Raw genomic sequence first — 16,390 nt, forward strand, 5'->3', positions numbered from 1 at the left:
CAACACGGCCACTGGCCCGAAGTCCAATAAAATATGGGGTCCACCCCAAGAATAAACTCAGGTCTTCACAGTGCAGGTAATTTTTACCTGGCTATAGAAATCTAAAAATGTATCCTTTCTCTATGAAATCATTTCTAGTGAGACACTTAAATGCTCACTTGAGCACCTGTGACTAAATTGGTAACAAATTAACTTCCTTGAAAAGAATCTTGGTGGGAGACAGATGGAATTGTTTCCAGCCAGCTGCTGCCAGAAGAACTCACCAAACCCTGAGAAAATTATGGGAACATTTCTCTCTGTGGCCCCCTAGGTTCTGACGAAGAGGTCCAGTTAAAGACAGAGGTGGCAGCATTTCTGGGGCCCACTGCCAAGCAGGGCCCCTCATGCCAGCCGCCCTCATGGGGTTGTCTTGGCAGACAAACACCAACCCTCAGACGTAGAGCTCCCTTTGCTCCCTGTCGGTATATGCTGTGTAAGGCTCGATCAACCTGTTTTATTCAGGGATTTACAGCTGAGCTGTAAATCAGAGAAACATCAAAGACCTTATTGTTCAGGTAAATTTGGGGCTCCTTCCTCCACTTAGGCGACTGCTTGAAGGGCACTGATGAAAAGAGGCAGGTCTTCCAGGACTGACTGGTCAGGGAAGAATTAGCAACCAGAAGAGATAGCATATCAGCTAAGACCAATTCGGGAAGAGGTAAATACTATTTATTGGAAGCCCAGTAATGTGAAAAAGACCTGCAAAGCTGGAGCAGAGAAGGGTGGAGATCCTTTCAAGGTTCTCCTCCATTTTTTTCTGTCCACAAAGGTAAATCTAGAGTCATCCCAGTAATGGTTATTTTCAAAAAAGCTCAAGTCTTCATTAATGAACATGCTTAAAGAATGTTTACGGTCATCTCAAGTACGATTATGTCTTGGGGAGAAAATTTCTGTGAAACTACATTATAGTATATAAAGAGTCAACAGTAAAACATTATTTGATTTCCTAACACTTAGTCCTTAATGCTTTTCAGAAACCTCACCTGCTGTGTGGAGATACACTTGGGCTCTTTCCCCGGGAAATTCTATCAATACCAACAAGCAGCCGTGGCCTCGCACTTTCCTAGACGGAACTGCACTAAGGCACAGGCAATGCCACAGACGGAATCCCAACGCTGGCATCACAAAAGACAAGGAAGCCACAACACCTGCTCTGTCCATAAAGGTAAAAGGACATCTCTCAGGCCTGACCCACTCAAGACCCAAGGCTCGGGCTCCACGGCCACCCGAGAGGATGATGCAACCTTGTCGCAATTCCAGGGGGACCAACCACCCTCCAATCCAGGAGGGCAGGACCAGGGTCTGACAGCCCAGACAAGACGGGCGCACTGGGCTGTGTCCCCCCCTTGCCCACCCAAGCTAATGGCCATCCTTGGGGCTATCCACGCAGGATGCACCAGACAGCCAGGAAACAGAGGCATCCAGATGCCGGTGTTGCCAGATCAAGGAAGGGCATCGGTATCACATAACACTTCAAAAAGGCACTTTCAAATATGCCATTTGATCCTCGCAACCACCTGGCAAGGGTGAAATACCTAACACGATCCCCAGTGTAGACAGGAGGGACAGAGGCTCAGAGAGACAAACTGACTTGCCCAAGGGCTGGACTCAAACCAACACCAGCACAAGAGGGGCCACCCCTCAAACACTGCCACAATCCCACTTGGAATATTTTCTGAAAGAAAAGTATGTGTGAGAAGCTGACTGTTAGTGTTTGGTCAACCACCTCTTTACTCTCTGGCCAAAGGCCTTCAAGCGTTGGACTTCCTGCCTACATGCCACGGAAAGTAAGAAAGCAGGATGGTTGTGGTACAGGATGGGTGCAGCAAGGGGACGGGAGCACCTTCAAGAGGTGGGCACCTCCCTCCAGGTGACAAGGGGCACCCCTGGCCCCAGCAAGGAGCATCAGGCAAGTCCTCTGCAGGGTAGTGGGTCCAGGAGGGGAGACCCATCAGAGGGAAAGAACCAGAAGGGCAGGGCCATGATGGAAAACCTCCGCAGGCACCATGGGAACAACACGTGTTCCTAGAACCTCACAGAAGACAATTCAAACTAAGAAATCTTGCTGCCCAACTCTGGAAGTGAGCGGCATCTCTTTTTTTTTTTTTTTTTATAAATTTATCTATTTATTATTTTATTTTTGGCTGCACTGGGTCTTTGTTGCTAGGCACGGGCTTTCTCTAGTTGCAGGGGCCACTCTTCGTTGCGGTGCACAGGCTTCTCATTGCTGTGGCTTCTCTTGTTGCGGAGCATGGGCTCTAGGCGTGCCAGCTTCAGTAGTTGCAGTATGCACGCAAGGCTCAGTAGTTGCAGCTCATGGGCTCTAGAGTGCAGGCTCAGTAGTTGTGGCGCATGGGCTTAGTTGCTCCGCGGCATGTGGGATCTTCCCGGACCAGGGCTCGAACACGTGTCCCCTGCCTTGGCAGGTGGATTCTTAACCACTGCACCACCAGGGAAGCCCCGAGTGACATTTCTGATTCTGCAGACCTGTGTGTATGCAGAGGCGCCCGTGAACACACATGTGTGCATTCTAGAATGTTAATGATTTCCCCCTAAATTAGAAACAACTTTTCACGAGAGTCACAGCCAGCCACATCTGAGATGAGATGCACAGCCTCTAATTTCACCTGCGTATGTGTGTGGGCAATCAAATCAGAGCAGAACTTAATTCTTCAGCAAGCACCATGATACTGTCAGGCTATGTGCCAGCAAGTGCAGCATAAGCTCAAATTCTGGTTAAAAATAGAATTGTACAAGTGCAGAAAAAAGACATATGCCAAAATGTTAATAAGTCATCCCCAACTAGTGTGTTTATGGGAGGCTTTTGTTGTCTTCACTGCTACTTTTTATATTTCACATATTAGTAACAAGCAAATAGTTTTCTAATCAGAAAAAAATAGAACTATTCATTTTGGGGAAAAAGTATACAAGGCTATCTACATTACAATTTCAATTATGTAAAGTATACATGGCAAGGAAAAAGACTAGAAAATACATAAACATGTTAACAATAAATGAATTCAGGGAACTGCTTGTACCCGAGTGTTCCTGTCTGAACAGGCCTATGTTCTTTTCCACGTGTTTCAACTTATTACTTTGGGAGCTTCTAACATCAGGGGAAAATTAAGATCGAAGTTCAATCCTCAGGACTCTTGGTGTTTTTTTGGTGTTTTTTTTTTTTTGGCTGCCTTGGGTCTTTGCCATCACATGTGTTGTTGCTGCATGTGGGCTTTCTCTAATTGTGGCGAGCGGGGGCTACTCTTCGTTGTGGGGCAGTGGCTTCTCTTGTTGCCGAGCATGGGCTCTAGGCGTGCAGGCTTCAGTAGTTGCAGCATGTGGGCTCAGTAGTTGTGGCTCGCGGGCTCTAGAGCACAGGCTCAGTAGTTGTGGCGCACGGGCTTAGCTGCTCCGCAGCATGTGGGATCTTCCTGGACCAGGGCTCGAACCCATGTCCCCTGCACTGGCAGGCAGATTCTTAACCACTGCGCCACCAGGGAAGTCCCAGGACTCTTGGTTTTTAATACAGAAATCTCTTCATTCGATTGATTTCAACTTTGCAATTTCTGTGAGTACTGTCACGCTTTGCTGGTTGGTATGGCAGTGAAATAAGCCAGCAGTGCAATCTTGGTTCAAGAGTCTCACAGTTCTCATGGGAACATCATCGCCTCCACTAGCCAAAGCTCACCAACCAACCAAGAGAATAATAATAGGGCCACTGAGTCCTGAAAACTGCAGACGTTAGTAATCTCATCTCCTGCCCATCATGATCAGGATACCCCAGTTCACCGCTTCTAGCTTCCCCTTCTGCCCGTGTGCTTTTGAGGATGACAAGGATTAATGAAGCAGATCAACAAAGTGAAGGACAAGATAACGCACAAACTTTCACAACCTACGGGGGGCTAGTGTTCACTCACTGGGCTGAGGCCCCATTCTCTCGGGAGAGCATCTCTGACGGCCCCTCCCCCACACCACCCTGAGAACCCCATCACACACGCCGTGACACCCACAAAAAAAGGGCAGAGAAGGAGGGAGGTCTTACCAGTGGCTTAACGGAGAGGCTTCCCTGCCGAATATATTCAATTGCAGCCTCAACTGAGGTCAGGCAGTATCCCAGTTCATCTTTTGCTGAGCTGCTAAATCTGAAGTTTTTGATATAACTCAAATTTGCCATCCTAATAGAAGGAAGAAAAAAGTTTTATTGTTGTATACCCAATTAACACTTTGGCAGAAGCAATGCTATTGGCTTCATCATCAAGTCAGTTGGCTCCTGGGAGCCAGGGCTGCTTGTCCCTGGATCTTTATTTAGAGGGAGCACAATTAGGAAAATAAGTAAAGCTACTTGCGACTTTCCTGGAATGGGCTAGTTTTTAGAAAGCTGGTAATTATACAGGGAACTTGCATTTCTGTGGGAAAAGGACGGGCTTTGGAGCCAGACAGAATTGGAGTCTGCTTCCCGCTCAGCCACTGACTAGCCACATGCTCCAGAATGAGAAACGTAAGCTCGCTGGCTCAGTTTCCCCATCTGTACATGGAATGACAGCCACCCCTTGCAGGACGAAAGCGGGGCAGTACCTGGCTCATAAGGGGCACTCAGTTTCCTAGAGTGACACTAAAACCACCCCAGTACAGTGCTGCCATTTTGAAAAAGCATTTTAACAAAAAATATTACCAATTAGGGATCTCTGTTTTCACAAGCAAATACAACAGGACTGATAGCAGATCATCAGCGCACATGGTCTCCAAGTTAACTGCAAGGGGGAAACACATGTTCAAAGCCATCCTGGGACTCAAATGGACCGACAAGTGTTATCAACTCCCCACCACCATCCAACCCACAAAACCACAATCCAGGAAGATGACACATCAGGGAGAAATTCAATCGCACGATTTCCTTTCTAGCGTCCTGAATAGATGTCAGACTCCAGGGGAAAATGAATGCTTCGCATCCTCAGAACATGTGCAGAAGAAGTAAACTGCAAGCAGACCACCCCTCGCTACCTCCCGGGACAGATAAAGAGCCCGAGGAAGTCAGCAATGGTGGATACAACTTGAAGGCGTGCCAGAGGCACTGCCAGAAGCCTCTTTCCTCCTGGGATCATTTCTGTTTTAAACACCTCAGAGTCTAATGCCGATCTGCAGCTTGACTCTACTGTTTTCATTAAAATTTTGTTTAAGTAATCCATTCACACATTTAAAATTTCAAAAAGTACAAAAGAGCCAACCGTGCACCTCTCCCATCCCTGCCACCCAGACTTCTTTCCCAGAGGCCAGTGCTATTGCTTCCCACGTACCTGTCCACAGACAGTCTATGATCTCCCCATTGTATACATGGATACAGAGTCGCCCCCTCTCCGCAATGCTGCTGGAAGGGTACCATACACACTCCTGTTCTTTCGTTCATTGATAATACGCTTCGAAGATCACCCCCTATCTGCCCACACAGATCTGCCTTCTCATTACTTTTTTCTTAGCTTATTTTGTTTTTACTTTTTATAATGGAAAATTTTAAACGTATACAAAATTAGAGAGAACAACTTAACAGTTGAACCCCCATGCTTCCATCACCAGTTTGGCTCGTTTTTGAGGCCGCTGCTTCTCCACCAGCATTTTCTCACCCTAAAGATGCCTCACCTACCCTGCCCCCCGACCCCCATTGCTAGGCACCCACTCCTCAGATCCGACACCAGGGCACTCACACAGAAATGCTCTGTTGCCCATCCACCCATCTCTATGAGCCTTTAAGATGACTGCTTCTCAACAGACGTTTGCAGCTGGATGTATGCAGCCACCCCACTGCAGGTCCCTTCACCAAGCACACACCTCTCTGGCTGGGAGACTGGGTGATCAGCTGCACCACCTTCCACAAACAAGCCAGCTTCTGCTGCGGGGACGTGCACCTGTTCAGCTGAGCCAGCTCCCTCTTGGCACGAGGTATGTTGAAGCTGCAAAATAATTTGGAAAGTGACCACGTAAGACCACGGTGTGAGGGCCCTCCTTCTCGGATCTAATCCCATACCTCAGATTCACATTTCTTACAGCAAACCGTAAGTAAAGACAAACAAAACTAGAAACTCAGAAGTAATCGGACTCGGGTCACTGGCAAAACCCAGCAGCTTTCAAGGTGCCAATCAAGCTGCCAGGTGATGTAGCTGCACCAGAAAATTAGGAAACAAAATCAGCAAGCCTTAGCCCCAGAATGAAATAGGCCAATGGGTGGCGGTGGGGGGGGGGGGGGCGTTTAGACATAAACAATTTAGATTTTTTTTTTTTTACTTTTTGGCTGAGCTGCACGGCATGCGGGATCTTAGTTCCCCAACCAGGGATCGAACCCGTGCCCCCTGCAGGGAAGCACAAAGTCTTAACTGCTGGACCACCAAGGAAGTCCCTAGACATTTTTGTAATAAAATGAAACTTAATCCAAAAGGAGATGCCCCTAAAGCAGGGGTCCCTCAGACTGGCAGGTGAGGAGAGACATCTGTGTGCAGGGCCCACCTGGGTGAGCTGCGTGCCTGCCCAGAGACCAGCTGTGTACGACTCCACCCCTTCTGGCTCCCACTCACCGGATGCTGGCAGGCGGGTGCAGGAGCATGCCAGCTCCAAAACAGTCATCTGCCAACCTCAGCCCCTTTATCTTTGGTCACAAATAACTGCCCTGCTCCACGGTCTGAACCATGTCAAATCAGTGCCGCCACTGCTGCTTCGGGGGTGGGGGGGGGATGGCGAACGGTGCCCCAGCCCCTGAGGACACGGCCACAGCAGTGCAAACCCTTACCTGAACTCAGGTTTCACACCAATATCCTTCTGCTGAAGATCCTGAAGGCTCCTTGTGATTTTGTTAAAGGCAGCATCCTAACAAGAGATTTTAATGAAGCTTCAAATGTCTTAAAAGGCTTAGAACAGGGCTTCCATCCTGGACGATGATGATGGAGAACCTACCTCACTTGCCTCCATGGTCCCCACATATTTAAAGATCAGGTCGTAAATATCGTGCTGGACATACATCTGTGAAATCAACAGGACCCAGTTCAAGGCATGTGAGTGGGGGGTGGGCGACAAAGGAGCCCCCGGCACTGCCGTCTTCTCTCCCCTCGCTGCCCTGGCCCCTTACCTCTACAGCCTGTTTCATCAGGTTCATCTGGGCCTCCTGCTTGGCGAGCACTTTCTGGAGGACAAGACGAGTACAGTTACAGAGCATGGACTAGCATGTGGGCAAACTGTAAGTCTCTCTCTCTCTCTTTTTTTTTTTTTTTTTTTGGTTTATTTAGTTGATTCACAATGTTGTGTTAATTTCTGCTGCACAGCACAGTGATTCAGTGATACATATATATACCTTCTTTTTTTTATATCCTTTTCCATTATGGTTTATCACGGGATGTTGAATATAGTTCCCTGTGCTATACGGTAGGACCTTGTGGTTTGTCCATCCTATATATAATAGTTTACATCCGCGAACCCCAAACTCCCACTCCATCCCTCCTCCAACCCTCTCCTCCTCGGCAACCACCAGTCTGTCCTCTATGTCCGTGAGTCTGTTTCTGTTTCGTAGATAGGTTCACTTGTGGCATATTTTAGATTCCACGCATAAGTGATATATGCTATTTGTCTCTCTCTTTCTGGCAGGTATCTCTTTTGAACGTCGTGCCGCTTACCAGGTGGGAGTCCCTCAGCAGCTGCTGGAGGCATCTGGTGTAGAGAGCATTCACGGAGTCCTGTGCAACACAGAGCAGAGAGAGGTCACCCTCGTGATCCGAGGCCACGACACAAAACCTGGGACATGTAACATGTCCTGGGGCAAAGAGAACATTTCACAAAATGGATTTCCTGGGTGACAAGCTCTAAATCCTAAAGCAAGCTTATCAAATCAAGTGTGTGATTTGTTTTTCAACGTTTTTTAGGTACATGCATTAAAAGTAGGAAAAAAAATTCCCCTTAGGGTTAACATAGATGATAACAATATTCATCTTTATACTTCTCTGCAATTTTCAAGTTTTTACGGTGGTCTGTAGTACTTTTATAGGTAAAAAGAAACATTTAAACAAAACTTCCAACGATGGAGGCAGCAAAGTTACAGAGTGAACTGAGAGGGATCCTGGTGCTCTGAACTGGCCTGAGACAAAGCACGCTTAGCAAAGCAAGACACGGCTACTGACTATGTGATGACGGAGGCTCTTTCTTTCACACTCTCTGAACGTTCGCTGGAAAGAGGCGATGTTCCTGTCAAATCTCTCTGCATGTCTTCCCAAAAACTCTCTCACGTCTTCGATGGTTTTCAGGGAAAAGGGATCTGAGGGTGTTGAAGGCTCTTCTGAAAAAGAGACAGAGGGTCAGGCTGGCTGAAGGCTTCACTGTTTCCTAACAGGGCAAGTCCCACAACCCTTTGCCCTGCTCCTCCAGGATCTGACGCTCCATCTTCCACAGGAGGAGAGGGATGACCTTATTTCAAGATATCGCCCAAGAGCAGCCCAGTTGGGGGTCCAGAGAGCCTGGTCCTCTTGAAGCCCTTTCCTGGGACCAAACCTGAATTATCTGGGACCCTAGGCATGACCTGTGAGGCTGTGGTGAGGAAGCCCTGATTCCTGACAATAAGAGCCTCAGATAGGAGCGTTTGGCACATTAATTGTTATCTCAACTTCGTGGAGCACCAAAGAATTATTACCTGTTAAAAATAATGAGATCTAGGGCTTCCGTGGTGGCACAGTGGTTGAGAGTCCCCCTGCCGGTGCGGGGGACGCAGGTTTGTGCCCCGGTCCGGGAAGATCCCACATGCCGTGGAGCGGCTGGGCCCGTAAGCTATGGCCGCTGAGCCTGCACGTCCGGAGCCTGTGCTCCGCAACGGGAGAGGCCACAACAGTGAGAGGCCCGCATACCACAAAAAATATATATAAATAAAAAAAATAATGAGATCTCAAAGAGGCACAGCAGTGGGGCTGGGTGGGTAATAATGCTGTAAGAAGTAGCCCTAAAGCCGAGGCCCAGAGACAAAGCCAGGGCTGCCACTTTGCACAACTCCAGGGGGCGCCATTCCCACTAAGGTCTATGTGTGTAACACCCAATATCTGCAACCACGCACAGCAGCCTAATCCACGTCACCTTGGCTCAGGATGACTTTCTGATTAAGTTTTAGGGGGAATTATTGTAAACAGTTATGCAGGTTTCTAGCGGGCTCTTGAATATTTTATGGGATGTTTACAACAGCTGCGTCAGGAGGAAGTTCAACAAGCACATTTCTCCCAATCAGGAGAAAGGGGTTTTCTCCCAGAATACCTGAACTCTCTCTCTTTTCCAAAGGATGGGCTATGCACAGTATGCTGAAACTTTCTTCTTTTTCATTGTAGAAAGTTTCTTCAAAGAGAATGGGCACGGAGAGAAGACAGGCGAAACCAGCTCCTAGTTTAATCCTGTTTCCTTGGATAAAGACATCCTGGAACAAGAGAGCCGTCACTGCACCAGCAGCCTGTGTGACTGCCGACCCCTCAGCCTGGTCCCCATGTGGCACTTCACCCCACCCGCCTGCCTCTGCTCCAGTGTGAGTTTGGGGGGGCACCAACACTCTTCCAGCTTGCTTTCTGATACTAACATGTTTTCTTCCCTCTTTGTTCACCCTGTCACTCCAGCTACACAGTACCCTGATTCTTTTCACATGTTGCAACCCAAAAGCACTGTACCCTCCGCAAAAGGAAAAAGTAAGAAGGTTCTCCTCTCTGAATAAGAGATCAGAATGACCCGACGCTGCGACCCAGAAGCACCAAAGATGCGCGCTGCATCCCCTCCACGGCTCATCACTCTGGCCGTGGCCAAGGTGCCCGGGAAGACCAGCCACGATGAGCCCAGTGCCTCTGTTCTCTTGGTAGATTTGGGTACCAGGAAGAGAACAAGTAAACTGACGGGCAGCTGTGGTGAGCAGATCCCTGGCAGGAAAATGGAAGCATGCTTGGGAGCCACAGGGCTGCAGACCACCCTTCACCCCAGACTGGCGTACTGGTACCCACCCCCCTGGACCCATCCCTCCTCGACGCCCCCCCCCCCAGTGCCCACGGCCCCGGCTACACCAGTGTGGGCCCCCACTCCTGACTGCGGGTAGGCTGGGGACCACGGCCAGTCCTGAGCAGGGATGGAACCTCCCCCTCTCGGAACCTATCTTCTTCCGCTTAAAAAAAATAAGAGAATGCCTACCCCAAAGTTAACATCAACAATGAGACAGACTGCCATCACGTGCCTCCTGACACGATGCACTGAGAGAGATAAAACACCCTTCCGAGGCGTTCCTACTGAAAAGGCATAACTGCGATCTAATCATGGGAAACATCAGAGAAACCCACACTGAGGGAGAGTCTACAAAGCAAGACAAAAATGTCAATGTCATGAAAGACACAGACTGAGGAACCGTTCCAAATGGAAGGAAACTAAAAAGACTAACCACTGAATACACTGCATGATCCCAGACGTGATCCTGGATCTAAAAAAATAGATCTTTTTTGCTATAATAGGGTATTACAACTAGCAGAATTTGTTGAAGGACAGTATGCTGGGACTTCCCTGGTGGTCTAGTGGTTAAGACTCTGCACTTCCAATGCAGGGGGCGCGGGTTCAATCCCTGGTCAGGGACTAAGATCCCACATGCTGGGGTGCGGCCAAAAAACCCAAAAAAGATTAAAAAAGGACAGTATGTTGGAGAAGCGTATTCTATCAATGCTAAATTTTGTGTGATCACTGTGCTGTATTATAGGAAATACACGTTGTTTTGAAGCAAAGGGACATGGTGTCTGCAACTTTTAGTCTTTCTGAAAAAGGTTCAGAAAAAGTAATAATGTGTGGTGTAGACAGATAGAGAGATAGACAGATGGATAGATGGGGATGGGGTGAGGAAGTAAAACAGATGTGGCCAAAATGCTAACAGCTGACCAATCTGGGCAGAAAGGTATGTGAGAGTTCTCTGTACCTTACTGAAACTTTCTATAGGTTTGAGATGATTTCAAAACAAAAAATTCTTAAATTAGAAATTCGTCCCTGATCCCAAGGGCACTGGGGATAAACAGCTTGCTCTGACAGGGCCTCTCTGGGGAGGTGTCCCAGCCACTCCCCGACTCCCCGGCAGAAGACCCACGGGCTGAGGGAGAGGTGCCCGGCCCCGCCTCACCTCCTGGCTGCAGCCAGCTCCTCTGCCCTCAAAGGTAGCAGGGCTGCTGTGGTGTCAAAGCCATCACGTAACACAGACGTGAAAGGGTGAGAAGCAGGATTCTCTCCCCTCCCCCACTCCCAAACACTGAGTGAGTGGCCCTGGTTGACCCACAAGAAACGAAAGAATACCTTTCCATTTAAGGTCTGAAAGTGTTCTTCCACTGGGATCAAAATATAGGACTCAAACTGACAAGTAGACTGAACACTGCCTGACAGGCTTCCTTTGCAGGGTACTAACACCTGGAAAAAAACAAATTAGGGTGAATACTCAACAGACGTGTCATTTACAACTTCAGCAGAACACGAGGCATCTCAAGATGCTCCAGCAGAACCGCCACGGGGACCTCCTGGCAGAGAGGACCTCTGGGGTCACTGGCCAAAGGGGCAGCAGCTGATCTGTTGCCACTGTGATGGAAGCTGAGGCCCCCACCCAGCCGAGGGAGGAAGCACACGCCTCCCCCACCCCGGGGCCTCAGACCGGAGGGCTCACTCCCACCCCGCTGGGCCCTCCCTGCAGCTACCCCAGGGGCCCCCTCTGTCCTCAGCAGGCTCAGGAATGATTCCAGATGAAGAAACAATAGTTTGAAAAGTACAGAAAAGTGAAACTAAAAAATCGCACGGAATCCCACCACCTGAATGATAAACGCAGCACAATGAAGACAGTTTCCTTCCCATCTTCTTTCTATGCTATTTTAAGCTGAACTGTGATCACAGTTTGTTTTACCAGCCACAGAAATACAGTTTCCTATTGCAGGCTGCCACCTCCACCAGAGATGTCTCAGGTGCCAGACTGTGTCTCTGGGGCAGCCTCAACCTGAAACGTGAATTTTGGTCCCACCGTGGCCACCATGTTGACCGGGCACCAGCTTCTTTGCTCAGCGCAGCAAAGGCAAGGAGCTGCCCTGGCAACCACACGTGTATCTGTGCTCGGCCCAGGGACTCACGTTTAAGAGGAATCTCTCAGATTCAAGTGCACCTGGGAGACGACGACCAAAGTGGTGATGTCGCTCAGAGCCCCAGGTCCTAAAGCAGCCTGGCGCAAGGCAAGCAGCTTCTGCACTATCCCCACTGTACAGACAAGGAAACCGAGGCTCAAGGAAGTTCAGCAACTTGTCCCGGGGCACGCAGCCAGTGAGTGACAGAGCCAGGACTCAACCTCCTGTTCCCCACCTCACCACAGCCCAGTCCTGTGGCCTCCTGGAGGCCAGTGCTGGGAGCAGGGAGCACAGCCCAGCATATGCTGGAGTTTCCTCTGTGAAGACACCACGAAACTCTGGGGCCTTCAAGAGCAGCTGTCATTAGGAGCTTCCTCAGGCAGGTCAGAAAGAGCTTCTCTCCCCACGAGGGATACGCCAATTGCTCACGGCAGAAAAGGGAGGCCCTCGTTGATGGAAGATCACAACTGTCTATGAAGTGGGCTTGCCTCTCTGCAAAAAATCAAGACTGAATCAGACCCAGAGCTAGACTTAACTACCAAGTTCAGGAAATACAGAGACCAGAGGACCATGGTAAACACCACCACAGGACTGCAACCGGCAAAAGCCAGAAGGCAGGAAACTCTACAGGATGAATGACCTTGATACTTGAATTGTGGGCAAAGAAGGAAAACGAGGAAAGTGGGGCTTATAGTTAAAAAAACAGACTGTGGTGATGATTTCACAAGTCTACACACATGTCAAAATGGATCCAGTTTTACACATTGAGTAGGTACAGTTTAGTTGTTCTTTTCAAAGTTTAGCTCAAGAAAGTTAGGAGGAAAAGAGATTTAAAAGGCATACCAAGCAACAAGAATTTACTGTAGAGCACAGGGAACTATATTCAATATCTTGTAATAACCTATAATGGAAAAGAATCTGAAAAAAATATATATATATATAACTCAATCACTTTGCTATACACCTAAAACTAACATAATACTGTAAATCAACTATACTTCAATTTTTTAAAAAAAGGCCTACCAATCCAGAATAATGCGTGGATCACCTTTGGATTCTGATTTAAACAAACCAACTGGAAAACAAACAAACAAAAAATTATGAGATGTTCTGGGAAATGTGAACAGTGACTAGACATTTCACAACAGTAAGGAGATATTGAGGAATTTTTTAGCTGTGATAATGGTATGTGATTATTTTTTTAAGTCCTTATCATTTAAAACTACATTCCTACATATTTACAGATGAAATCACATGACTACCTTATATAATTTTCTGGAATTTGCTTCAAAATGGTCCCCTGGCTAAGGGGAGAGGGCAGCAGAGATAGAAGTGAGATGTGCTGGCATCTGAACCGGGCACTGCGGAAGCTGAGTGATGGGGGCGTGGGGTGCATTGCATGATTTGTTCCACTTGTACATGTTTGAAATTAAACATAATAATTTTTTACAAATTTTCAGATAGCCAACTTTATTCAACTAATTATTAAAATTTAGTTTGGTTTTTCTGTTTTTTCTTCATTCAATATTCATGACACTGGGCACTGTTGGAGATAACGGTGCTTTGTCCTCATGGACATTACGTTCTAAGTGGAGGATAGAGATTTCTGAATAATAAAACACATATTCCATATATCAGTAAGTTCTATGCAGAAAATAAGGCAGAATATCAGGACAGAGGATGACTGGAGTGGGGCAAGGGTTCGCTAACTCAGGTAGCGTGGTTACGGAGGTCTCTGAGGAAGTAGCTTTTGAGCAAGGAATGGATGAAGAGAAGGAACCACCAACTAAAGATCTAAGGGAAGAACATTTTTGTCAGAAGAAAGCATGTGCAAAGGTCCTGAATGGGCTTGGTGGTAGCAGATGTGGAATGAGACATGGGGGAGAAAAACATAAAAATTTTAAATGTTAATGAAAGTGCAACTTAAAGAAAGAAACGGGAGGCCCTCAGGTATGAGCCAGAACTGAGAAACAGCCTCAAGGTTCCTAGGTGGCCTCAAGGCAGCCGTGAACACAGAAAGATCTTGGAAACCCGAGGGTTGGCCCCAGGCCAGGGGACAGCATGAACCAGGCCTAGGGGATGTTTACGCAGGCCAAGTGATTGCCCCACTCCAGCTCAATGGATCAGAGTCACATAGTCCCATCTGAGGAAGGGCCTCCGAGGGACCAGCAACTTCTTAGGTGCTTCAGAGACACCCCACCCCTGTCCCCACACCTGTGACTGCATTCTGTGAGCCTGTTTACACACACCTTCTCCGCCTCCTTAGCTTGAATAAGGCATGACCGGCTCCTACTTCACTGAATCCCCATCACCAAGCACACTGCTCACCATATGGTAGGTGCCAATCAATATCTGTTGAGTGCACTGGGGGCCTCCAATTTCAGGGACTCCCCCAAAGTTTTCAGGCAGACAATGCTGCCCGGGGCACTTCATTGCCAGCACAAGCCAGGGCTGGCTCTCTGTAGCCCCATCCATCTCCACCAGGATCCTGCTAAGACTGGGGTGAGGAAGCCAGCCACGGAGGAGTAGGGTGGAGCAGCTATGAAGCCACCCTCCAGAGACAGGGCCAGGTGCCTGGGGGCTCTCGTAAGATGGAGGTTCAGACTACCTCTGGAACAGAGGTCATGGCGTTGGTTTTTGTTTGTTTGTTTATTTGGCTGCGTTGGGTCTTGGTTGCTGCGTGCAGGCTTTCTCTAGCTGCGGCGAGTGGGGGCTACTCGTTGTTGCAGTGTGTAGGCTTCTCATTGCAGTGGCTTCTCTTGTTGCGGAGCACGGGCTCTAGGCACGCGAGCTTCAGTAGTTGTGGCTCATGGGCTCAGTAGTTGTGGCTCGGGGCTCTAGAGCACAGGCTCGGTCGTTGTGGTGCACGGGCTTAGTTGCTCTGCGGCATGTGGGATCTTCCCGGACCAGGGCTCGAACCCATGTCCCCTGCATTGCAGGCAGATTCTTAACCACTGAGCCACCAGGGAAGTCCCGAGGTCATGGAGTTTTAACAGCCGGTGTGGAGGACACAAACTTTACAGTGACCAAGCAGACCATAAGTTAGGGACCTACTCAGTTCAGAGCTTAACAATAAAACTTTTTATTATAGCCCCTTTATAAAATTTTTTAAATAAATAATCGTCATTAAAGAAGAGAAAGAATAAAAGCAAGAAGCAGGATTAGTCTTATCACCCCAGGGTGCCCTCCTGACTCCTCACCAGGCTGGGTCATCCACTCCACAGGAGCCCATGACCACTTCTGTCCTAATACTCATCCCTCTGTGCTGCACATGGCCTGTTTCTGGGATTCCCTGAAGGCATGCTGTGTTCCCCTTTCATCCGTGTAACCCTGCAAACCCAACACAGTGCCTAGATGTTCAATGTCTGTCACCTCAATCTATACTAAACAAATCCTGAGAACTGGAATATGGACCTCAGCACCCTTAGCTCAGCTGTATGGGTATTTACTGGAAAGTCAGTTCTCTGGAACGTGGAAGCCATTGCTGCTGGGTTCTTAGGCTAGCCCTCAGAAGCCTGAGTACCCCATAATTAGAGGGCCACAATAAAAGGACCAAATTTAATTCCCTTTTGTCATTTTTGTTTTTCCTACAGGCAAATGGACCCACCTGCAGTCCACCAGGGAAACCTAGAGAACTTTTGCCATAGCTCCATGGACAAGAGACCCAGGGGTACAGCAGGCCTGCCCAGCTGGCTCTGAAAAAGCCACGGTGCATAATAGCTGGATGGTTACAAGAACAGATGACCATGAGAAGCAGTGTATGGGTGTCACAGGCCTCTGGGCTTGGAATGGGGGGACGTTGGGAGAGGAGCCTCCACGGATCAGTCAGAGAGCGGATGGTGGAGGACGTGGAGGCAGTCCCATCAAAGGCGGCCAAACCCGGGGAGGGGCTGGGGCAGGTGAGGGGCCCGCCAACCTCCACCCTCAGCCGGCGTGTGAGGGCGGGGCCCAAGCTCGGCTCGCAGGGGGAAGGGGGAAGGCAGTTAACCCTGGGGATACACACATTCAAAAGTCGTGACTTCACACTTTTAGAGCCCACTAAAGGACTCTAATCCCAGGGAAGATTCAGGGGCCGCCAAAGTTGGCCCAAAGGCCAAGCCCCATGGAAGGAAATTCAGCATTCACCTGCTGAGGTCACGTGGGTCCTTCAGCAGTGGCAGAAAGGATGAGCGCTCTTCTAGAGGCCACTGGGATACTCTACTTTTTCATTCAACCAACGGACACGGAAGGAGCACTAC

The 16,390-nt window shown here is 48.6% G+C and overlaps 1 protein-coding gene across 20 annotated transcripts in view; it reads right to left on the reverse strand.

Moving 5' to 3' along the window:
- ANKRD27 (ankyrin repeat domain 27) overlaps positions 1-16,390 on the reverse strand; it is a 53,593-nt gene that overhangs the window by 25,862 nt on the left and 11,341 nt on the right. For 19 of the 20 annotated variants that reach the window (XM_049703858.1, XM_049703859.1, XM_033413943.2 and 16 more), the window contains 10 exons: positions 11,347-11,457; positions 9,304-9,460; positions 8,190-8,344; positions 7,689-7,748; positions 7,148-7,201; positions 6,976-7,041; positions 6,812-6,888; positions 5,860-5,981; positions 4,709-4,787; positions 4,079-4,211 (listed from right to left, as the gene is read on the reverse strand). In XM_049703858.1, the coding sequence (XP_049559815.1) occupies positions 4,079-4,211; positions 4,709-4,787; positions 5,860-5,981; positions 6,812-6,888; positions 6,976-7,041; positions 7,148-7,201; positions 7,689-7,748; positions 8,190-8,344; positions 9,304-9,460; positions 11,347-11,457 (1,014 nt within the window). Of the gene's footprint in view, positions 1-4,078; positions 4,212-4,708; positions 4,788-5,859; positions 5,982-6,811; positions 6,889-6,975; positions 7,042-7,147; positions 7,202-7,688; positions 7,749-8,189; positions 8,345-9,303; positions 9,461-11,346; positions 11,458-12,387; positions 12,645-16,390 lie in introns of all 20 variants that reach the window. The other variant, XM_049703857.1, reaches the window with a different exon arrangement.

Source organism: Orcinus orca, chromosome 20 (assembly GCF_937001465.1).
Source record: "Orcinus orca chromosome 20, mOrcOrc1.1, whole genome shotgun sequence".
NCBI classification, from domain to species: domain Eukaryota; kingdom Metazoa; phylum Chordata; class Mammalia; order Artiodactyla; family Delphinidae; genus Orcinus; species Orcinus orca.